The sequence below is a fragment of the Alexandromys fortis genome, unplaced genomic scaffold (assembly GCF_014885135.2).
Source record: "Alexandromys fortis isolate MF-2015 unplaced genomic scaffold, M_Fortis_MF-2015_v1.1 scaffold_7, whole genome shotgun sequence".
Classification (NCBI taxonomy): Eukaryota; Metazoa; Chordata; class Mammalia; order Rodentia; family Cricetidae; genus Alexandromys; species Alexandromys fortis.
The window spans coordinates 23054267-23073938 of record NW_026067920.1 but is presented as its reverse complement, the minus strand read 5'-3'; the positions used below and the strand labels follow the sequence as shown (position 1 = coordinate 23073938).

Sequence of the window (19672 nt, the reverse complement as noted above, 5' to 3'; positions counted from 1 at the left end):
CCCCCCCCCCCCCCCCCGCAAGTTGTCCTCTGACCTCTACAGTGTGATGGAGCACATGCAGGTACTCATACATGCAAATTTAATAAAACATGAGCACCACATCTGAGATGCTGATAACTAAAGGAATTAGATCGTCTCTGTTTAAATAAGCTATGTCATTATAAGAGCTACTTCAGTCTTGTTTTGAGTCCTGGAACTCAATAGGACAGTCAGGCAGGCCTTCAAACTCCCATCCCCCTGCCTCTGCCTCCCCAGTGCTGGCATTAAAAGCGTGCACCCCCACACCTGGCTAATGGGGGGCTTTTGTTGAACGTTAGAAATAAAATCTGTTGATTGAATACCTTATTTGGCATTTAGTTTAAGATGAGTTCTTAAAGGTGATGACCTCCTGTTTACCTCTTCTGACCCATGTTGAGATGCCCCGCCCAGAGCTGTTTGGGCACCTGCATGGTATGAGCTAGCTTGTGAAAGATGAGGTGATGGGGGCCCCTGAAGTGCCCTGATGAAGCACCCTGAGTGCTCAGACAGCATTTACCACTTCATGTTTTGTGAGTACATCGTTTGAGAAGCGAGTGAGCCCGTTGCCAGCTGTGTTAATTGTATGCTTCCTTCTGGCCATTTAAACCCTTTCAGTGTGTCGGTGCCCTCGGGTCCCTTGCCTGTTAATGGGTACTTCTCGTTCCGTAATTGCAACTTGGATGACACTTTGGTGTTTTTCCAAAAGGATCTTTTTATATTTATTTAGAAGCAATATTCAAGATACCTTAAAGGAGAGGCCTTCGGTTGCCCTGCACGTTAAGGATAACTTCCCTTACCAGTTTCTTTTGTACCCTTCTAGGCGCTCATCTCTGCATTTCGGCAGTTTTGAAATGACCAGGAAATCCAGTACTGTTGGATTCGATGACATTTGATGTCTGTGGGTCTGCCTTAGAGGGTGCCCGGCAGACATAGCAGAGCTTTGAAAACCTAGGCTGGAAACCCTGCACACCATGGCCTCTCCTTGGGACGGACCCCTTTGCCCACAAAAAGTGGCACACTGTTCCTGGCAGAGTTTGAGAGGGAACGGCTGCTCGTGGTCCTTATGTTTGCATAACCGCAAAGGTTCCGGGTCCTGTCTATGCCTTTGGGTCTGCAGAGTGCTTGGCCAAGAGGGTGTGCTTCCAAACGGTGTTACAAGATACCGTGGGAGCAGCCAAGAAAGGCTTCCTGAGGAAGTGGTATTGAGACTGCACTACACTGGATGAACAAAAAACACTTCAAGAGCAGAGAAAGCATCCAGAGGGCTGAGGGATGCAAGCTAAGAGAGAGGACCCAGCAAGAGGCTCAAGTGGGCGAGGTGAAGGAACACCCTCTCTTCCTGCTCCGTTTTGGAGAGCAGGGAAGATGGGGATGGTCTTGACACAGCCTTAGTGACCGTGCAGAGACAGGAGTTAGAGTTGGGGGGTAGTGGAGAGCCGTTGAATGCTCATGCAGTTGTTGAGGAAGATGAACTTGAGGCAGAGAGGTGGCTCAGAGGCCTGGTGTTGTATGTGTCCCTGCAGGACTGTCTGATTGTTCCCTGCTGGTGTGTTCTCACAGCTGAGGAGCCTTTAAAGATAGCAATGTCTGGAGGTCACTTCTCGGGCTGACTCCTCTGGTCTCTGTGGGAATGTTGGAAGTTCTGGTGTCCCCTACTGGACTGCTCCACCTTTGTTCCCTTTTCCTCCCGTTCCCATCCCGGCCTTTGGCTCTTGTGCCCACCACTCCCATCTGTAGTGTCAGTCCAGCACTCCTCTCTGCTCAGCTCGTACACCAGCTCTTCAAGTGAGCTGCAGCTTTATTATGGTTGTCTATTTTAGCCACTGCCTGTTGGTATTTGTTCGCTTATCTCAGTCCAGGGTGGGAAAAGCTGAGGGCCCCAGGAGCGGTTCAAGGTTAAAGTGTACATTGCATTTGACATTTGAGTAGTGTAAAAACCAACTCATGGGTGATGGGATGGAATTTGGAAACATTAAGGAAGATGTGGAAGAGGGTGAACCTCCAGGCACATCGGATTGGATGGAGTCTGGAGTAGTGTCTATGAGGGTCCCCGCCTAGCAACAGACTTGGTCCAACCCTACTGAGTGGCCCATTTTGAGGACTCTGACCAGTTTCCAAAGATGCCAAGAGTCAGGAGAAAGAGAAGGTGTTTGGGGGAAGGGAAAGCTGAGGTCATGGCCTGCAGTGTTGGGCCTGGAAGTCAGCAGGATTCAAGTATTATGACAATTTAGAAAGGAAAGGGGATTGGGAAAGGTCCAAGGAAGGCTAGGAGCCTGATTAGGACAGGGTGCTTGTGCCCACCAGAGAGTGCAGTTTTACCCTAGGGGAGCAGTGTCTGATGGGCGGCTAGAACAGAGGCCTTGGGGCAGACAGCATGACAGCCCACTGGAGGTTTTGCTCCAGTTGTTTTGACTTTGTGACTGACAACAAGCATCCTGGCAACCATGGCAAAGGTTAGGGTGTTTGTTACCCCTTTGTAAAAGCATGATAAACCTGAAGATTGGCTGGTGAACAGCTTTAATCCCAGCACTGGGAAGCAGAGGCAGGCTCCATGCCAGCCATGGCTACATAGTGAGGCCCTGTCTTCAGATGCTTCGGGGCACATTCACACACAGGTGGGTGGAATGAATGCTCCAGGTCTTGACTGTGAAGGCGCTAACATTCGAGCAAGATTCTATGACCCATGAACTTCACACTTAAAAATTCATCTTCAGGGTTTTAAGAGAGTGTTTATGTTCTTTGAAATGCTCTACCAACTTTGTGTATGTGTGTGTGCGCGTGCGTGCACTTGCCTGTGTGCTGAAAAGGACCCTTTAGCTCTGACCTTAGATTGTCAGTGACATTTAAAAATCAAATTATTTGAATTATTTGTCTAACATCAAAAAGGGATGAGGTGGGTTTATGAACAGATGGCACCCTCTGAATCTTTGAGCTCGGCAGTGGAAAATTCAACCAAAGATGGAAAATATTTAGGGGGGAAAGATAGAAAATGATACAATAGAAAATAATGTTGTAACAATAAAAGTAATACAAGTTAAAGGTAAATCTAACAGCTTCTCCTGTAGCTCTTACATTGTATTAGTCTACTAGGCTCAGTAGGGCATGCTGGGTGCTGAGCCATCTTTTGGGAGGGCTTTTGGGGGGGTCTTTTGAGAGGCTTGAGGTCCTGGGGCTGCTCCCTAATGGGCACCAGATGTACCTTGGTTGCTTTGATTCTTTAAATGAGAGGCAACCATCTTACTTTTTCTTGCCACATAAGGAATTATTCCCTTCAAAGGAATTTAAAATATCTCCCACGAATACTCCTATTTTTAACTGAATGTTTTCTTTTGAGTTTTTGTTCTCAGGGTTCTGGTGGGTTGTCTTTAAAAAAAAAAAAACAACAAACTCTTTATAATGGAAACTTTGAAATCGTATGTGGTGAAGCCTCTGGGGCAATCCTACTGTTCTTGCCCCACCCTGCCCATATCCTGTCTGCCTTGGGCACTGAGCAGGAGGGAGAGGGAAGTGCCCCTGAATAGGGTGGGGCAGGCAAGCCGGCTGGCCCTGGAGATGGCTGCACGTGCTGGCTGGGGTGTAACACTGAGGTGGCGAGCCTGTAAAGGGGGGGGGGGCGGGGCTGGATTTCCCGACTGTTCTGCCTTGTGCCCGTATACAGAATGAACACTAATTTTTCTTGGCAAGTGGCCAGAGAAAGACAGATTACTGCTTCACCTCTTGAAATACGTAGCCATTAGTCTTGGTTGGATTACTGAACGATTTCTTCAACCACCATTAAGAGGACTTTTGGATGAAAGGCCAAAATGTCACTACTTCAAGGATATGTATTTTAAATATGCTTTATTTTTATTCTTAAAAAAACTTAGCTGAAACAGTCCGCAGATACCACTCAGTAAGTAGTTGAAATTTAAGCAGCCTCCAAGAGGCTGGAGGAACAGGGATGGGAACGGAGGGGAAGGATGGCTTGCTCCAGGGTCACATGTCACTAGGAACACAGTCTTCCTGGAGAAGGAGAGGTGACATTGCAGAGGCTGCTCATGCAGAGAGCAATGAGTGTCGCCTGGCTTTTACTGATGGGGTGCTAGCACTAGTGGGGTGCTCGGGGAGCATCCATCTTTTGTGCTCTTGAGGGCGACTGCACAATACAGCCTCTCTCTGGGCTTGGAGCCAGTTTCAGCTTTCCTGGAGCCATTCTGTTTGGGAAGCAGGCCTGGCAGGTAATATATGTCCAAGGGCTGGATCTTTTCCTCCTCAGTGGTATGGACTCCTCTGTGGCGTGCTGGGCACCAGGAAGAGGTGATTTCAGGCAGGGATGGAGCCTGGCCCTTCAGGGATGGTGTCGAACTGAGAAGCAAGAGACCTGTTGGGGCTTTGAGAGTAGCATTCCTGGATGGACAGGGCTGGTCCTTGGCAGAGTGCTGAATGAGGGTGGGGTGGCCATCCCTCTGTGTGCTGCTGCTCTTGGGGGCGGAGGGCAGAGAGCGTTTGGGCTTCTAGTTCTTGCCTCCTGCTTCTTTCAAGGAACCCCAGGCAGGTTTCTGATCCTAGGGGCCAGATTCTCCCTCAAGTGAGGAGACTTGGTGTCTGCTTTCCTGGCTTTATGTATTCTTTGGGCCCTTGGTATACTTATGGCTAGGAGGAATGCTCGCCCAGGCAGTGCCTGAGGACTTAAGTGTACAGTTTGTTATTTAAAATGTTCTATTTAAAGTAAGCCTAAAGTTGTAAACGAAGCAATGAGTGACATCATTCTCTTATTTTATTATTTTATTTTGCCTTGCTCAGAATGGAGCCCCAGGTCTGGGGCAATGCTAGCCTAGCGCTCTGCTGCTGTGCTGGATCACCGGGCTTCTATTATGGTTTTCATGGCTAGGATTTTGTTTGTGTTGTTTGAGCCAAGACTTTGGTATTCAAGGCTGACCTTGGATCTGCTGTGTAGTGGCGACTTCTGCTCTTCCAGTGTCCGTTCCTACTGGGCTTATAGGCGAGCCCCCAACCCGAGTTTGTGTGGTGCCGAGGAGCCAATCCAGGGCTGCATGCAGTCTAGGCTCATCCCACCCACTCATCCTCAGTTCTCACGCCTCTTTCCAGAGGAGTCAGATTGCTGTAAACCAGGAGCTCTGGCTGTCTTCACAGTGACCAAGGACACAGTCTCTCTAGGGGAAATGTGTCACCAGAAGGCTTCATCTTAACAGCCATGAAGTTGAGACTTCCCGCAGCAATTTATTAGGTTACTTAAAATAAGCACCATGAATGTCGTCGGTTTAAGTTTAAATATTTATTGAAGTTACAAAGAAGATAATTATTAATGTGTTCTGTGCAGTCCCATCTTGCAGCTTGTTTACACAGTGCTTTCCTGAGTTTTAGAGGTCATATCTTTTATTTTGATAATGGGGATGCCTTCAAACTATTTTACAGGGCATAGGAATTACCTAATATAATTTGTCAGAATTGAGAAAGACAGAGTTTGCCCATAGAGTATCTGTTGGGAATAACAGGTTTGTGGTGGTGGTTTTTTTTTTTTTGTTGTTGTTGTTGTTTTGTTTTTTTTGAGACAGGGTTTCACCGTACTTTTAGAGCCTGGCCTGGAACTAGCTCTTGTAGACCAGGCTGACCTCGAACTCACAGAGATCCACCTGCCTCTGCCTCCCAAGTGCTGGGATTAAAGGCGGGCGCCACCACCTGCCCGGCTTGTTGGTTTGTTTTAAGGCAGAGTCTTGTAGGGTAACCTGGGCTGTCTTTACATACACTTGTGATTCTCCTGACTTCCCAGGTGTTGGAATTACAGGTGTGTGACACCATGCCTAGCCTTACATAGGTGATTTAAAAATAAAAAATTTAAAATTTTTACTTAATATGTGTATGTATGCATGCCACATATGTGGATGCCCATGGAGGCCCCAAAAGGCTTTGTCTCCCCTAGAGGAATGGTTGTGAGCCACCCCATGTAGATGCCTGGGTTCTTTGGAAGAACAGCCAGTGTTCTTAACCTTTTTAGAAGATTTACTTTTATTTAAATGTGTGTGTTTGAGAGAGAGAGGGAGAGAGAGGGAAAGAGAGAGAGAATGAGAATACATTTGCCCTTGGGTGCCTGGAAGAGGATGTCAGAGCTGTTGGAGCACAAGATGATTGTGGCCATTCTCATAGTTACTTAAGTTTTGTTTCCTAATTGCTTTTACTGAGTTGTGTGTATGAGTCTGTAGAAATGGGGAGCCAACTCCCAGCCCATCTCTACACCAAGATAACCAAGTCAAGGCCAGTGGCCTTATTTCCAGAAGAACTGCCCAGTTTATAATGGGGTTCTGTTTCTAGTCCAGTGCTACAATCTATGCTTGTGCGTTTTTATTAATTTTTAATCGCCTCCTCCTCTCTTTCCCTGTCCCTTGGGCCTGTGTTTGTTTATAGAACTATTTCGCTGTGACTGTTTCCTGAGTGCTGCTTAGGATGGTACTGGGTAATGTCCTAGTTAGTAGCAGTAAGGGAGGCCTTAAAGCTTTGGACCTTATGGAGAGGAATAAGGGTTGGCAAGTAGCCAGCCGAGGACTAGAGAGGGAAACTCGTGGCCCATGTATGAACTTAACCAAGAATAACTGTGTTGAGGCGTTAGAAACTTGGTTGGAAAGAGTGAGCTTCCCTTTAAGCTGTGATGGCTATGTATACTTTTAGCTCTGCAGACCTGGGGGGTGAAGTCCTGGGGAGCAGGAGCTCTCAAGGTCATTCCTGTGTGGGGAACTCAAGGCCAGCTGCAGAGGCCTGCTGTCCCTTCCTGTCCCTGAGCCCCTGGGTCTCTCCTCCACACGCTGTGGTGTGGCAGACTGACTAGAGACAAGAGTCCTGCTGTCTGTCAGACCTTTATCACAGAGCCCGAAGTCAGATAAATGTGGAGGAGACTGAGGAAGAAGCAATAGAAGCTGTCCCAGAGGGGAGTTGGGGGGTGAGAGACTTAAGACAATGGAGGGTTTTGTTGTTTTAATGAACCGGAATTTGTAGATGGTGGAGAAAGTCTTTGTCACCAGTAATTCTCACTGCCCACTGACAGTGACTTGTTGGTTCTCCCTGTGGGTGACAAGGCTCTTGTCCCTGGAGCCTTTGGGCCTTTTCTGTAAATGAGGTGAATGATCTCTATGGCCCTGGTCTAGAAATCTGCAGTTGGGCTGGGCTCCTGTGGGAAATGCATGCGTGTGTTGTGGGGAAACGTACGTGTGCAGCTGTAGCCAGGACTGCTTCTAGTTACCTTTTGTTGTGGACTGGGTTATTCTTGGCCAGGCGAGACTCGGTTGTGGCCTTGCTGGTTCCTCCTGTCAGGCTTCGCTGCTGGAGGGGAGCTGAAGGCTAAAAATCCTAATAGAAGGTTTGCACGAACATGTTTGCCAGTCTCTCATTCTTTCGTGCGAATGAGTAACTAATGAAGAGTAGCTCATGAGTCATGAAACCCATGGCATAAAGGATGCCTCTTACCAGACCAGCGTGCCTCAGTCCAGAGGCCTCGGTTGGACATTTGCTATGTTATTTTTCTCAATTTGAGTTTTGTTTTGTTTTGTGTTTTTTTTCTAGTCTCAGTCCTTGGTTTTTCTTAGAATTGTGTACGCCCCTTCAGGTGCCAACACATGCTGTGATTTCATTTCTCCGTCATGTAGGAGCTGTCTTCCGTGGAGAATCCTGTCCTCTTGTGATGCTCTTGATTGTAGTAGGTAGTGCAGGAGCCTCTGGGTTGGGTTCAAAGGCCAAAGCTCACCTCCACTGGGATTAGCTCTCTGTTCTCAACCTAATCGCTTCACCTTTGGGAGCTGGTTGTGAAAATGAATGGGCGTGAGGACATCCTGACGGACTACTGGGCAGAGGACAGAGTAGGGAACTCAGGAAGAGGGCAGATGGAACAGAGGGACGTGTTCTTTTCCGGTGAGGTTAAGGACAGTGTGTGACCTCGTGTTCCTCGTGTGTGTGTGTGTGTGTGTGTGTGTGTGTGTGTGTGAGACAGCAGACAGTCTGGCTTCTCCCTCTGCTGGGTGTGGCCACAGTACAAGCATTAGCTGCTAAATGACTTCAGAATTTTGTGTTCTCTTTGCCGTTTTCCTGAAATACTCAGACGATGGGAAGAGTTGGTGGGCACGTTATCCCTTTCCCCATCGTTAGCAGTTGGTGAAGCAGTGGACTGACTGGTCCGGCGGTCAGGGGTGTTCAGAGCTGTGAGGAGACAGGCTGCCCCAGTGAACCCAAAGCCAACTGCGTTTGTATACGCACACCGCGGACATTCAGTGTCTGTGTACGATACAACTGATCAGTTTTCACGTTTAAGCCGGGGTGTGAAAGAAAACACAGTGTTGTAAGCTGTCTGGCAGCCTGGTCGCAGCTTCTCTGTGTAGCCATTAGCAGCAGGTTTCTCAAAGTAGGAGAACCCCTGGGCCCACCAGCTCCTACCCACACTGTCTTAGAGGCTCCAGAGCTCCTCTGCCTACGGTTGCTTTGTTTCCACCCCAACTCTCCTGCACCCTGCCTTCTGCTCCCTGTGCTTCTGAAATTAGCCCTGCCACAGGACACCTCAGGCCTGTCTTACCCCTGCTGTCAGTTAAAGCTGTGCCTTTGACTGCCTCTGCTAACTCCCTGTGCAGGACTCCGTGGCCTCTTAAAGAGCAACAGTGTTGTGGTTAGAGATGACTCTGGGCTGATGGTGTAGAGACTTGCACTGGTTCACTGGTCACCGACCGGCTGTTGGCTGACCTCTGAGAAGGGATCTGGGCCCTTTAGCTGATTTTCCTTACTCTCTTTGTAAGTTGGTGGTTCTTGCTCTTTGTAAGTTGGACGAAGAGATTTTCTTTCCTGAATTCCTGTCTATAAGTGGCTACTTTGCGGTTATGTTTCTAGAATGTTGGTTGCTTTTCTTGCCCTCCCTGGTGCCAGGGCACAGCTTTCCCCAGTGTCTGGCAGGGCTGTGTCTCACTCTGGAGCACAGTGGATCTGTGAGGCAGAGACAGTGGTCTGTACCCAGCCCTCAGCCCTCAACACGGGCTGGCTGTGTAGTGGCCTAGCCTCCTGAGCTGCACTGAGCCTCTCTGGTCAGCTGTGGTGACTTAGAATTCTCCTGAAGAGGGAAGACCCCTTCGGCTCCTGGCTGCAGGAACACTGTGGACGTTTCCTGAGATTTCCTTCTGTCACTGCTTCTGAAGCTCAGGTCCCCTAACTCCAGAACTTCGTTTTGCTCGTCAGCACTTGATAGAATGCAGCAGATTCCTGTAATTTAAATATTTCATGTAATTCGCTAGTCCACTCGTAAGGGCTTTTCTAATACCCTTTTGGGAAAAGGTTGTATGTATTTAATAGTCCAGTTTCTACTTTATATTCACTGTTTTCAGTGACATTGCAGATGCCTCTGTATGGGCTGCCCTGACCAGGTGAGGAAAGTGAGCTGGTGTCACCTGTGTGTCCGTGTGTCCGTCTGTGGGTGTGCGCACGTGCGTGTGTGTGCCCGCATGCGTGCACGTGCTGCAGATGTAAAGTGAGCCTGCATTCAGTAGTGCCTTCACTTCACTGTGGAGCGGAGCAGGGAGGTCGCATGCAGACAGATCAGCTTGGGAGTTGGTCATTGTCGTGAGCGGTGAATTTTGGGTTCTCCAGGTGGGTATGGGCGCAAGGCTCGATGAATGAGAGACCAGGAGGAGTCGTGAATGACAAGATGGAGGTAGGAGCCCAGGCTGCGACTCCTGGTTGAATGTAGAGAGCAGGGAGGTGCAGAAAAGGAAATTCAGGGGTTTCCCCATGCCCAGAACCCAACATTCTGCAAATGTAAAATGCAGAGAAACTTAGAGCTGAAACATTCTGAAACTAGTTTCAGGAGTTATGTGTTAAACCGTGGGCCCTTCTTTTGGAGGTTCAGTGGGTTGATGAGAACGTCTTAGTTTAGTCACTGAGGGACGAAACTGGAGAAGTGTACGGTGTCAGAAGCAGGAGCCCCGGCAGAGAGCTGCTGAGTGACAGGGCATGTAGATTGTAAGCTGTATGTAGAATAAGGAAGCAGGCGCCGAGAGGTCAAGGAAATAAAATAGCTCGGCTCTGCTAAGTCTGACGGAAGGGGTCAGACTGGATTTTAGCCTGAATATAAGTCTAGGCTATCTCCATCTCCTAGCCAGAACTGTTTTTAAATTCCACAATCTTTCCACCGAGGACTATACAATTCTTTTCAGCTTTATTAAAGACAGGGAAGGGTGACCTGTTTATTTTTCTTCACCTTTTCTAAATGTTCTGCATGTATTTATTTAAAGAGCAAATACAGAAGTAGATTTGGATTTTGTTTTGTTGTGGTGCTGAAGAATTTGGGGCCTCTTGCTTGCTGGGCAGATGCTCCGCCGTGAGATAAACCTGAGTCCTGTGACTAATTTTATTTTAAATGGTAAATTCCACTTGCGCAGATTAGCCATAATGGGTTGTGGAGGAGACACTGATCTGTGTTTCTACCCGTGGGGACATGTGACTGAACAGGCTCAGTGGAAGTACCTTTTCCTTTTAATTTTGAACTTGGAGGGGAAACCTCCTAACTAGGAACCGATTCCTGAGACTCAGCCTGTTCCGTGGCTCACAGACAGAAAGCACTGGCAGGCACACTTTTCTATCCTGGTGTCGTGGGGAACTCCTGGGGTTCCCCTGCCCAGCCCTGGCAAGAGCCTGGGCCAGGCCTCTAGTACCGATTAGGACGGAACTCTAGGAATGGCCCAGGCCTTCTGGCCTGCTGACCGCCCTCCCTGGTAACCTGCCATCTGCCATTTTGCTGGAAGCTGTTCTCCCCACAGAACCTCTTAGCTGCAAACTGTGTCCTCCTCTGTTTGTTTGAACAGGGCCCAGGAATGGCTGGCAGGGAGCAGCCACAGATGGGAGGTAAAGGTGTTGGAGAAGCGGCCCAGGGCTCGGGAATGAGCAGGCTGAGGCAGCAGGCCAGGGCTCCTCTCTGTTCTCTCTGGTCGGATTTGAACAGCAGTGAGCAAGGCTCCGTTCAGAGGGCTCTGACTCCTTCCCCTGTGTACACTCATAAGTTGGGTTTCTAGCCTTGTCTTAGCCCGACTGGGTTGGGGGGGACTAATCGCTTCTGTTTCACGAGAAAGGTCCTGCTTTCCTTTTACTCTCAACATTGTGTGTTGGCAAGGTTTCTGTGCTGAATAAACTTGAAGGTGGGAAAGTTTATTTGGCCTATGCCAAAAAAAAATTTATTTGGTCCATGGTCACTTTGTCACATTGCATTGGGGCCTGTGGTGGCCCTCATACATCATGGTGGGAGCATGTAGCTGAGGGAGCTGATCACCTGATGACAATCAGGAAGTGAGTTCCTTCCACTAGAGCATACTCCCGTGGTCCCACCAGTACTTGGTAGTTGCAAGACTGGAGACCAGGCCTTCGCAGGACATTTAGGATCCAAGCCTCCTTAGCACCTTAGTGCTGAGGGCAGTTCAAGGCTGTAGTGACACTTCATTTGTATTTTAATAAATAAAGCTTTTTTCCTGACCATTACTAGTATTAACTTGTAACCATCCCCCTTAAATACTCCCAGAAATAGATTGCATAATGCTTTATTAACCTTGAATTTTCTTAATGCTAATGAGAAGGGAACAGCAGCTGCAGAGAGACATTGGACAAGGAAAAAAGCTTTATTTATTAAAATGCAAATGAAATATCACTCACTACACAAGGCGTCTTTATGCAGGCTTTAGGGTTGGCTTGATTGTGTTGCTGGTGCTGTCTCTGGTTGACTGTTGTTCCTGAGACCCTTGAAAACAGGTTGTTATGACTACCCTGGTCACCAGCAAGTGTCTTTTGACCAGTAGCTTGCTGAAGTGTTTACAGCTTTCAGAACTGGAAGGAACCTGTCAGCACCTCGGCCTTCAGTGCCTTCTAGTTAGTTGTCTAGTGTTTTGGAGCCTTTGGGGAGGCGTCTGGGTGGCTAGCACAGCTGCAATGCCTCTCTGCTCTTGGCTAGAGACGGTCCTCCCCTTTTTTGTTAAATTTAATTATAGTGTTGTAGAAGTAGTCTGTCCCTAGCCGGGAGTGGTGGCGCACACCTTTAATCCCAGTACTCTGGAGGGAGAAGGCAGGCAGAGCTCTGAGTTCGAGGCCAATGTGGTCTACAGATGGAGTTCCAGGATGGCTAGGGTTACACAGAGAAACCGGGAGGTGAGGGAGGGGGGTATCTCTGAAAAGTGTCCATCTCTGTTCAAAGAAATGTAAAAGTCAAAATTTTGATGTTTGCATCTAGGATTTTTTTTCCTTGAAAATTCTGGGTCTCATAGTGGGGGAGGTGTGCCATTTCTCCAACTTTGGTGTTTTTCTTAAATTCGTTTTAAGCAATGTAACTTCCGGGGGGGGGGGGACACCAGAAACCACAAAATGGGCTTTATATTCCTTAACTATTTAGATAGCTTTTCCCACAGTTTTTTTTTTCTCTTTTTAATGGGATCTTTGCCTTATTATCTTCTGTGAACTTCACTTGCTTTCAGAGTGCAAAGTTCTCTTAAAAGAGTGTCTGAGCCACAAGTGACAGATAACATCTAGCCCTGGGGGAATATTAGTTAGAATTGGGGTGCTCATCTCTCTCCTCAGGTAAGTCTGGAATAATGCCCGTCTGAAATTAGTGGAAGAGGTTCCTCCAGTGGCTGGCATTTCCTGAAGGGCCCAGGAGCTTGTCTGCTGCCCTGTTTCCCTTTCTTTGAAGGCTCTAGGCCACAGGTGGGTCTAATACTAGACTCCAGGCCTCCAGCTTTTTCATTCTTGTGCTTCACCAATGACCTGGGACAGAATGAGGCTTACCAAGAGTCCCACTCTGGGATCCAGCTCACCCTGTTTTCAGCCCCACCCCTATGGTCTTTACTCATAGATTGGCATCCAGTGAACTTGGCTGGGCGCGTGGTGGCGGTGGTACCAGCACACAGGGATAATAGGATGATGCTCTGTCTTTGAGAGCTTCAAATGTGTTCATCTGTTCTCAAGAAGGATTAGTGGACTGGAGCGACGGCTCAGTAGTCAAGTACACTGGCTGATCTTCCAGAGGACCTAGGATTTGTTCTGAGCACCCACATGGTGGCTAGCAGCGTCTGTGATTCCTGTTCCAGAGGATCTCAGCCTCTTCTGACTTCCGCAGTGTGTGCACAGACATACATGTAGATAAAACACTCATACATATATTTAATAAATTTCAGTATTTTTTGAAAAGAAAGATTGATGGACTTATGAAAAATGCCACATGGTTCCGGCTGAGTTCCAGTATCCCTGGCCCTCACAACCTAGACGTGGCTTGTTGATTTATCTGCAGTCATTTTTTTATACAGCATCTTAGGAAATTAGCTATAGAATTTCACAACCTGCTATGTTAAAGTAGTATGTGTACTTCTCTGTCTTCTTCTGTAATCTGGTGTCTTTTATTTATCTGTATTTCAATTTTTTAATATTTTAAAATTAGACATATTTCTAAATTAGAAATATGTCTAAGTGTTAAGCTTTTGCCTGTATACTGTTTGTTTGTTTGTTTATTTTTTTTTTTTTTTTTTTGGTTTTTCGAGACAGGGTTTCTCTGTGGTTTTGGAGCCTGTCCTGGAACTAGCTCTTGTAGACCAGGCTGGTCTCGAACTCACAGAGATCTGCCTGCCTCTGCCTCCCGAGTGTTGGGATTAAAGGCGTGAGCCACCACCGCCCGGCTTATTTTGATTTTTGAGACATCCCTGACTGTCCTGGAACTCACTCTGTAGAATAGACTGGTCTCAAACTTGGGAGATCCACCTGCCTCTGCTTCCTGAGTGCTGGGATTAAAGGCGTGTTCGCAACCACTATGTGGCTTGTGTTTGTTATTTCTTTTCCCTGAGCACCTTTCCAAAGGTTGTCCTCATAGTTTTCTCTGTTCAAGCCCATATTTTTCCTTATTGCCTCTTTCAGAGGAGAAAGGGCTCACAGCCATGAGACTAGTAGTTCTGAGGGAAGCGGCCTCTTTGTGTGCACACGTGTTTGTGTGGACACGCACCTGCCACGGCATAGGTGTGCAGGACGAGACCAAGTACTAGTGCTGGCCCTCGTCTCCTACCTTGTTTGAAGTGGGGTCTCTTGTGTGTTGTTGAACCTGTCCTCCTATAGGAGCAGGGGGTTGAAGGCATGCTGCATGCGCCCAGCTTGATGTGGGTTTAGGTGTTCAGACCCAGGTCCTCTGCTTGCATAGCGAGTGCTCCACCCTCAGCCCCACAAAGGGCTTCCAATGTAAAGAAAACCATTTTGGGGGCCTGGAGAGATGACTCAGTGGTTAAGAGCACTTGCAGAGGACCAGATTTGGTTCCCAGCACCCAAGTGGCAGCTCCTAGCATTCTGTAACTCTGGTTGGGGCCGGGGGGGAGGGGGGGGGGAGTGTCTGATGCCATTCTCTGGCCTTGGGGCACCAGGCATGCATATGGCGCACATGAATGCATGCAGATAAACACTCAAAACACAAACATAAAAATAGGAGAATTTTGTTTTTAAAAAAAGAATGGGAACTTTTTATTTTTGAATGATGTCTTTTGAAAGGACACAGTTGGGTGTGGTGGCATTCCCCTGTAATCTCCTCGGGAGGTGGAGGTGGGGAGATCAGAAGTGAAAAGTTGGTGTGCTTATATAGTAAGTTGGAAGTCAGCCTGAGTTATGTGTGACCCTGTTTCAAAAAGCAGTCAAACTTTAAGATGTCTGTGACTTTTCTAAATTAAACAATTGATTCTTTATTAGCATCTGATACTGGCAAGATTTTGTAAGATGTACTTACAAAAAGTTCATCTGGACAGAGTTGTCCTGAGAAGGATGTGGTCAGTTAGATACTATTCAGGCCGTGTGGTCAGGGATGCTTTACAACTATTATCAAAAAGTAAGACATGTTTTGTGGTTGTCTTCCTGTGGTATAAGGCAGCCTTCCTTTCTGCTGGCTCATAGGTGGGATCTGGAGAGCTGGGGTGGGGTCGTGGCCTGTTGGAGTGTCTCTTCTGTGCAGGGCTCTTGTGGATGTGCGACGGTCTAGGGGAGTGGTGGTTTGTGGTGGGAGCTGTTTTAAAAGAAAATGAAAACAATGAAACTCAGGAGGGACCCCATGTGCTTGAGCTTTGGAATTTGGGCCCAAACAATACAGCAAGACTTCGCCTCCCAAAACAAACTACCTAAGACAAACCCTTTAACTTACTGAGTTGCCCTTGGTATCTGTGAAGGTTTGGTTCCAGGATCCCCACAGATACCAGAATTCATAGATGCTCAAGTCTTAGATGAAATGGTCCATCTGTTTATAACCTAGCACATTCTCCTGGGGTATGCTTGGTTTGTTGTTGTTTGAGAGTCGTGTGTAGCTCAGGCTGGCCGTGAGCTTACTAGGTAGCCAGTGTTGTAAGTACTGGGAATCGAGGTGCACACTGCCACTCGAGGCTTCCTCCCATGCACTCTAATGATCTCTCCTTCCTTACAATGCTTGCTTACTGCAGCGTGGACACTGTGGAAATAGTAGTCCTGTATTGCTTAAGAAAGAGTAGCAAAAGGAAGTCTGCAGTGTCTATTAGCTTGGCACAGGCAAGCTTGTTTCCTTTCATATACTAATTTTTGTTTTTCATTATTTTGTATGTGTGTGTTTATTTGCATATTCATAGCATATGTGTGCCTGGTACCTGAGAAGACGGGAAGAGGGCTTTAGATCCCCCAGAACTGGAATTACTTATGGTTGAAAGTTGACATATGGGGTGCTAAGAACTAAACCTGGGTCCCCGCGAGGGCAGTTAAGTGCTCTTAGCTGCTGAACTACCTCTCCAGCCCCTTATGTGTGTTATGGAGGGCTTAACTGTAAGCTGTCTGTAGTAGAACTGTTGGACAGTCCTCAATACAAACCACTAGATAATATTACAAGAGGCACAAAGTAACCGTGAATTCCTATGGTGTGGGCTGTCCATTATGAAATAGTTTCTCAGCGTTCCCAGCACTCAAATCCTTTTTACCTTGGGACTCGCGATTAGAAGCCAGTGAACCTAAAGCAACCCACTAATTTGTATTTTATTTATATTGGTAGGTTAGGAAATAATTCAGGGTTGGGTCTGCGTTTTAAAGAAGTGACAAGATTCAGAGTAAACGACATGATATTGGTTGTGGTGTAACATTGATACTGTGTGCACGTGTGTATACTGGTTCCCGGAATAAAAAGCTTATCATTATGAAGTATGGGCAAGTTAGTTTGCAGTGCACCGATTTGTACAAACCTTATTAAGCAAAATAGTCAAACAACCATGAAGTCATTTATTTAGTGATGTTTGCCTCTGCCCTATGAGCATCTAAAATAACATTGGTGATAGCCATTCCTTACTTGGTGGTTGCAGTGGGCCGGGCATGATTTCAAAAGCCTGGTATACAAACATCACATGTTTTCTACAGCCATCCCAACTTTATAGATGGAGAAATTGAGATTTAATTTGATCCAGAACTAGTGAATTGGTGTCCTTATTCTAAAACATTCTTCATGGGGAGACTTTAAAAATAAGAAAGGAAGAAAGAGTGAGTCTCACTGTGTGGCCCTGGCTGGCCTGGGACTCAGTGACTCATTTGCCGCTTGAGTTGCTGGAAATAAGGGCACATGTCACCACGTTAAGCTTTCATGGAAAGCTTGAAAAAATAAAACAACCTAAAGTATACATGGTGGTACTCAAATTCAGAGTTAACTAATACACTTTCCTTTTATTCCAGATATGAGAAATGAGTGTTGGCCGCCGAAGAATAAAGTTGTTGGGTATCCTGATGATGGCAAATGTCTTCATTTATCTGATTGTGGAAGTCTCCAAAAACAGTAGTCAAGAGAAAAATGGAAAGGGGGGAGTAATAATACCCAAAGAGAAGTTCTGGAAGCTGTCCAGCCCTCCCCGGGCATACTGGAACAGAGAGCAGGAGAAGCTGAACAGGTGGTACAACCCCATCCTCAACAGACTGGCCAACCAGACGGGGGACTGGTCCACGTCTCCAAACACGAGTCACCTGGGCTTCTGTGAGCCTGACCCAAGGGTCATGACAGCCGTGACAGATTTTAATAGTCTGCCGGACAGGTTTAAAGACTTCCTCCTGTATCTGAGATGCCGGAATTACTCACTGCTGATAGACCAACCCAAGAAGTGCGCCAAGAAACCCTTCCTGCTGCTGGCCATTAAATCCCTCATTCCGCATTTCGCCAGAAGACAAGCCATCCGGGAATCTTGGGGCAGAGAAACCAACGTGGGGAACCAGACGGTAGTGAGAGTCTTCTTGTTGGGCAAGACTCCCCCAGAGGACAACCACCCTGACCTCTCAGACATGCTGAAGTTTGAGAGTGAGAAGCACCAGGACATTCTCATGTGGAACTACAGAGACACGTTCTTCAACCTGTCTCTGAAGGAGGTGCTGTTTCTCAGGTGGGTGAGCACCTCTTGTCCAGACGTGGAGTTTGTTTTCAAGGGCGACGATGACGTGTTTGTCAACACTCATCACATCCTGAATTACTTGAATAGCTTATCCAAGAACAAAGCCAAAGATTTGTTTATAGGTGACGTGATCCACAATGCTGGGCCTCATCGGGATAAGAAACTGAAGTACTACATCCCAGAAGTCTTCTACACGGGGGTCTACCCACCGTATGCGGGGGGAGGTGGATTTCTGTACTCCGGCCCCCTGGCCCTGAGACTGTACAATATAACTGACCGGGTCCACCTCTACCCCATAGATGATGTTTATACTGGAATGTGCCTTCAGAAACTGGGCCTTGTTCCTGAGAAACACAAAGGCTTCAGGACATTTGATATTGAAGAGAAAAATAAAAAGAATATTTGTTCATATATAGATCTAATGTTAGTACATAGCAGAAAACCTCAAGAGATGATTGATATTTGGTCTCAGTTGCAAAGTCCTACTTTAAAATGCTAAAGTACAGCTGAGCTGCATTTCACAGGAAGGCCTAGCCTGACTGGTTCCCGTGTTGTACTTTCACAGTAGGGTGACTTCTGTATGAAACCATCAGCCTTGATGATGAGTAGCGTTCTGGCTTCCAGGCCCTTCAATTCCACACCTTTGTGGCCAGGGAAAAGCTGAAGATAATTCACTGTGTGGCAGGATGAGTGGATTTGTCTGACCCTTCCTCTGGCTGCCGGTCCTCAGTTTCTAATTTTTCCTTCTTCAGAATCATGTTTAGAATTTGGCCGTGATTTAGAATTTGGTCTCTTTTGATCCTTGTAATGGTCTGCTCCTGTTCCCATTGTAATGGTGACTCGACACCAAGGGTTTATAAGCTGATTGGCTAATCAAGATTGCACAGGGCATGATCAGGTGTTTTTTGTGAAATGGAATTCTGTTTATTTTCATTAAGATTTTGATGGACTTTTAAAATGGTCCAGGAAGTGGACTGATGTCAGAATTCCCTGCCACCCCAGCAGTATTCTCGTCCTCACTAGAACCTGTCACTTTCTTTAAAGAGGAAAGCCACCGAGCAGCACGCACCGTTCATCTCGTCTGACCGTGGGCCGTGAGAAGGGCAGAGGGTTTTCTTTTACTTGTGTTTGGTTTGCTGGGTGGCATCATGATAGTTCATCTGATTTTAGTATTTTGAAGATCTTGAGTGTGATTCCCTCATGGCCGGCTGAAGCCTGAGTAGCCCGACAGCCATATGGGTTTGCGAACGTTCAGTGTGGGCCAGGGAGGCGTTTGTAACTTGTGAACTTGAAATGGAAAGATAGAATTTGAAGGCATTTTCTTAAGTGGTTTGTCAGCTTAAGACTCCAGGACCCTCCTCTTGCCATATTACCACATATTGCTTAGACGGAGCTCTTTCGGGTAGTGCCGCTTCCCTGAGTGTAGAAGTGCCTGTGTCTTTATTTATTGTTCAGATCAAAGACCAAAACATTTTCCTAAAAATATTTTGTGTAATATTTTATTTGTATACAGTATTGTTTGTGAAATATTTAACTAGAGCATGATATTTTATTTTTTTCTGATTTTTTTTTAATTAGTTCTTTGAGAATTTCATACAATGTGTTTTGGTCATGTTCACCTCACCCAACTCCCAGATCCAGACCCTGGCATGATGTTTTTAATGTTAAGCTGTAACATACGTTGAATAAAGTTAACTCTTATTTTTGAATTTTAAAATTTGGATGGGGGGGTTATGAACTGCTAGAGATGATAAAGTTCTGCCAAATTACTGCTTATACCTTGTACCTTGTAACATGCTTTCTTGAAATATTTCGTGTTTTAGAGGGTTCTCATCTGTGCTACTGGGGACTGGGGAAAAAGTGGAAATAAAGTGAGTGTATTTTTTAATCATCGTGTGTAATAACTACCTTTCTTTTCTTGGTTTCCTGTGTTTTATCACATCCTCCCCAAGCTCTCTTTCCCAGAAACCATTATATTAACTATCTGTCTATCTCTGTGGGTTAGCCATACTGCGTCTCTGGTCTCACTCAATTGAGACTTGGGAGGGTACTATTTGTGGCTTCGTGGCAGCTGTCCACCCTGGCCAGTGCTTTCTCTCCCTCTTCACCTTGAGCCTTGCAGCCTAAGTGTCTCTGAGAAGGACCACACTCTCGCATCCAGTGACTTGCACTGTCTTTTGCAGCCTGCCAGCTGCTGTGCACCCCATACCCTCCAGAGTCCTCCCTGATATTGTCTAAGCCATTTCACTGGCCTG

The 19672-nt window shown here is 46.8% G+C and overlaps 2 protein-coding genes across 2 annotated transcripts in view; one reads left to right on the top strand and one right to left on the bottom strand.

Moving 5' to 3' along the window:
• Positions 1-6154, bottom strand: part of LOC126500687 (serine/arginine repetitive matrix protein 1-like) — a 14011-nt gene extending 7857 nt beyond the window's left edge. Inside the window, exon 1 of the mRNA XM_050140769.1 lies at positions 6091-6154. Within this exon, the coding sequence (XP_049996726.1) occupies positions 6091-6154 (64 nt within the window). The remainder of the gene's footprint in view (positions 1-6090) is intronic.
• B3gnt2 (UDP-GlcNAc:betaGal beta-1,3-N-acetylglucosaminyltransferase 2) overlaps positions 1-19305 on the top strand; it is a 23730-nt gene extending 4425 nt beyond the window's left edge. Inside the window, exon 2 of the mRNA XM_050140945.1 lies at positions 16714-19305. Coding sequence (XP_049996902.1) covers positions 16723-17916 — 1194 coding nt within the window. The 5' untranslated portion in view covers positions 16714-16722 and the 3' untranslated portion in view covers positions 17917-19305. The remainder of the gene's footprint in view (positions 1-16713) is intronic.
• Positions 19306-19672: the final 367 nt, after the last annotated feature.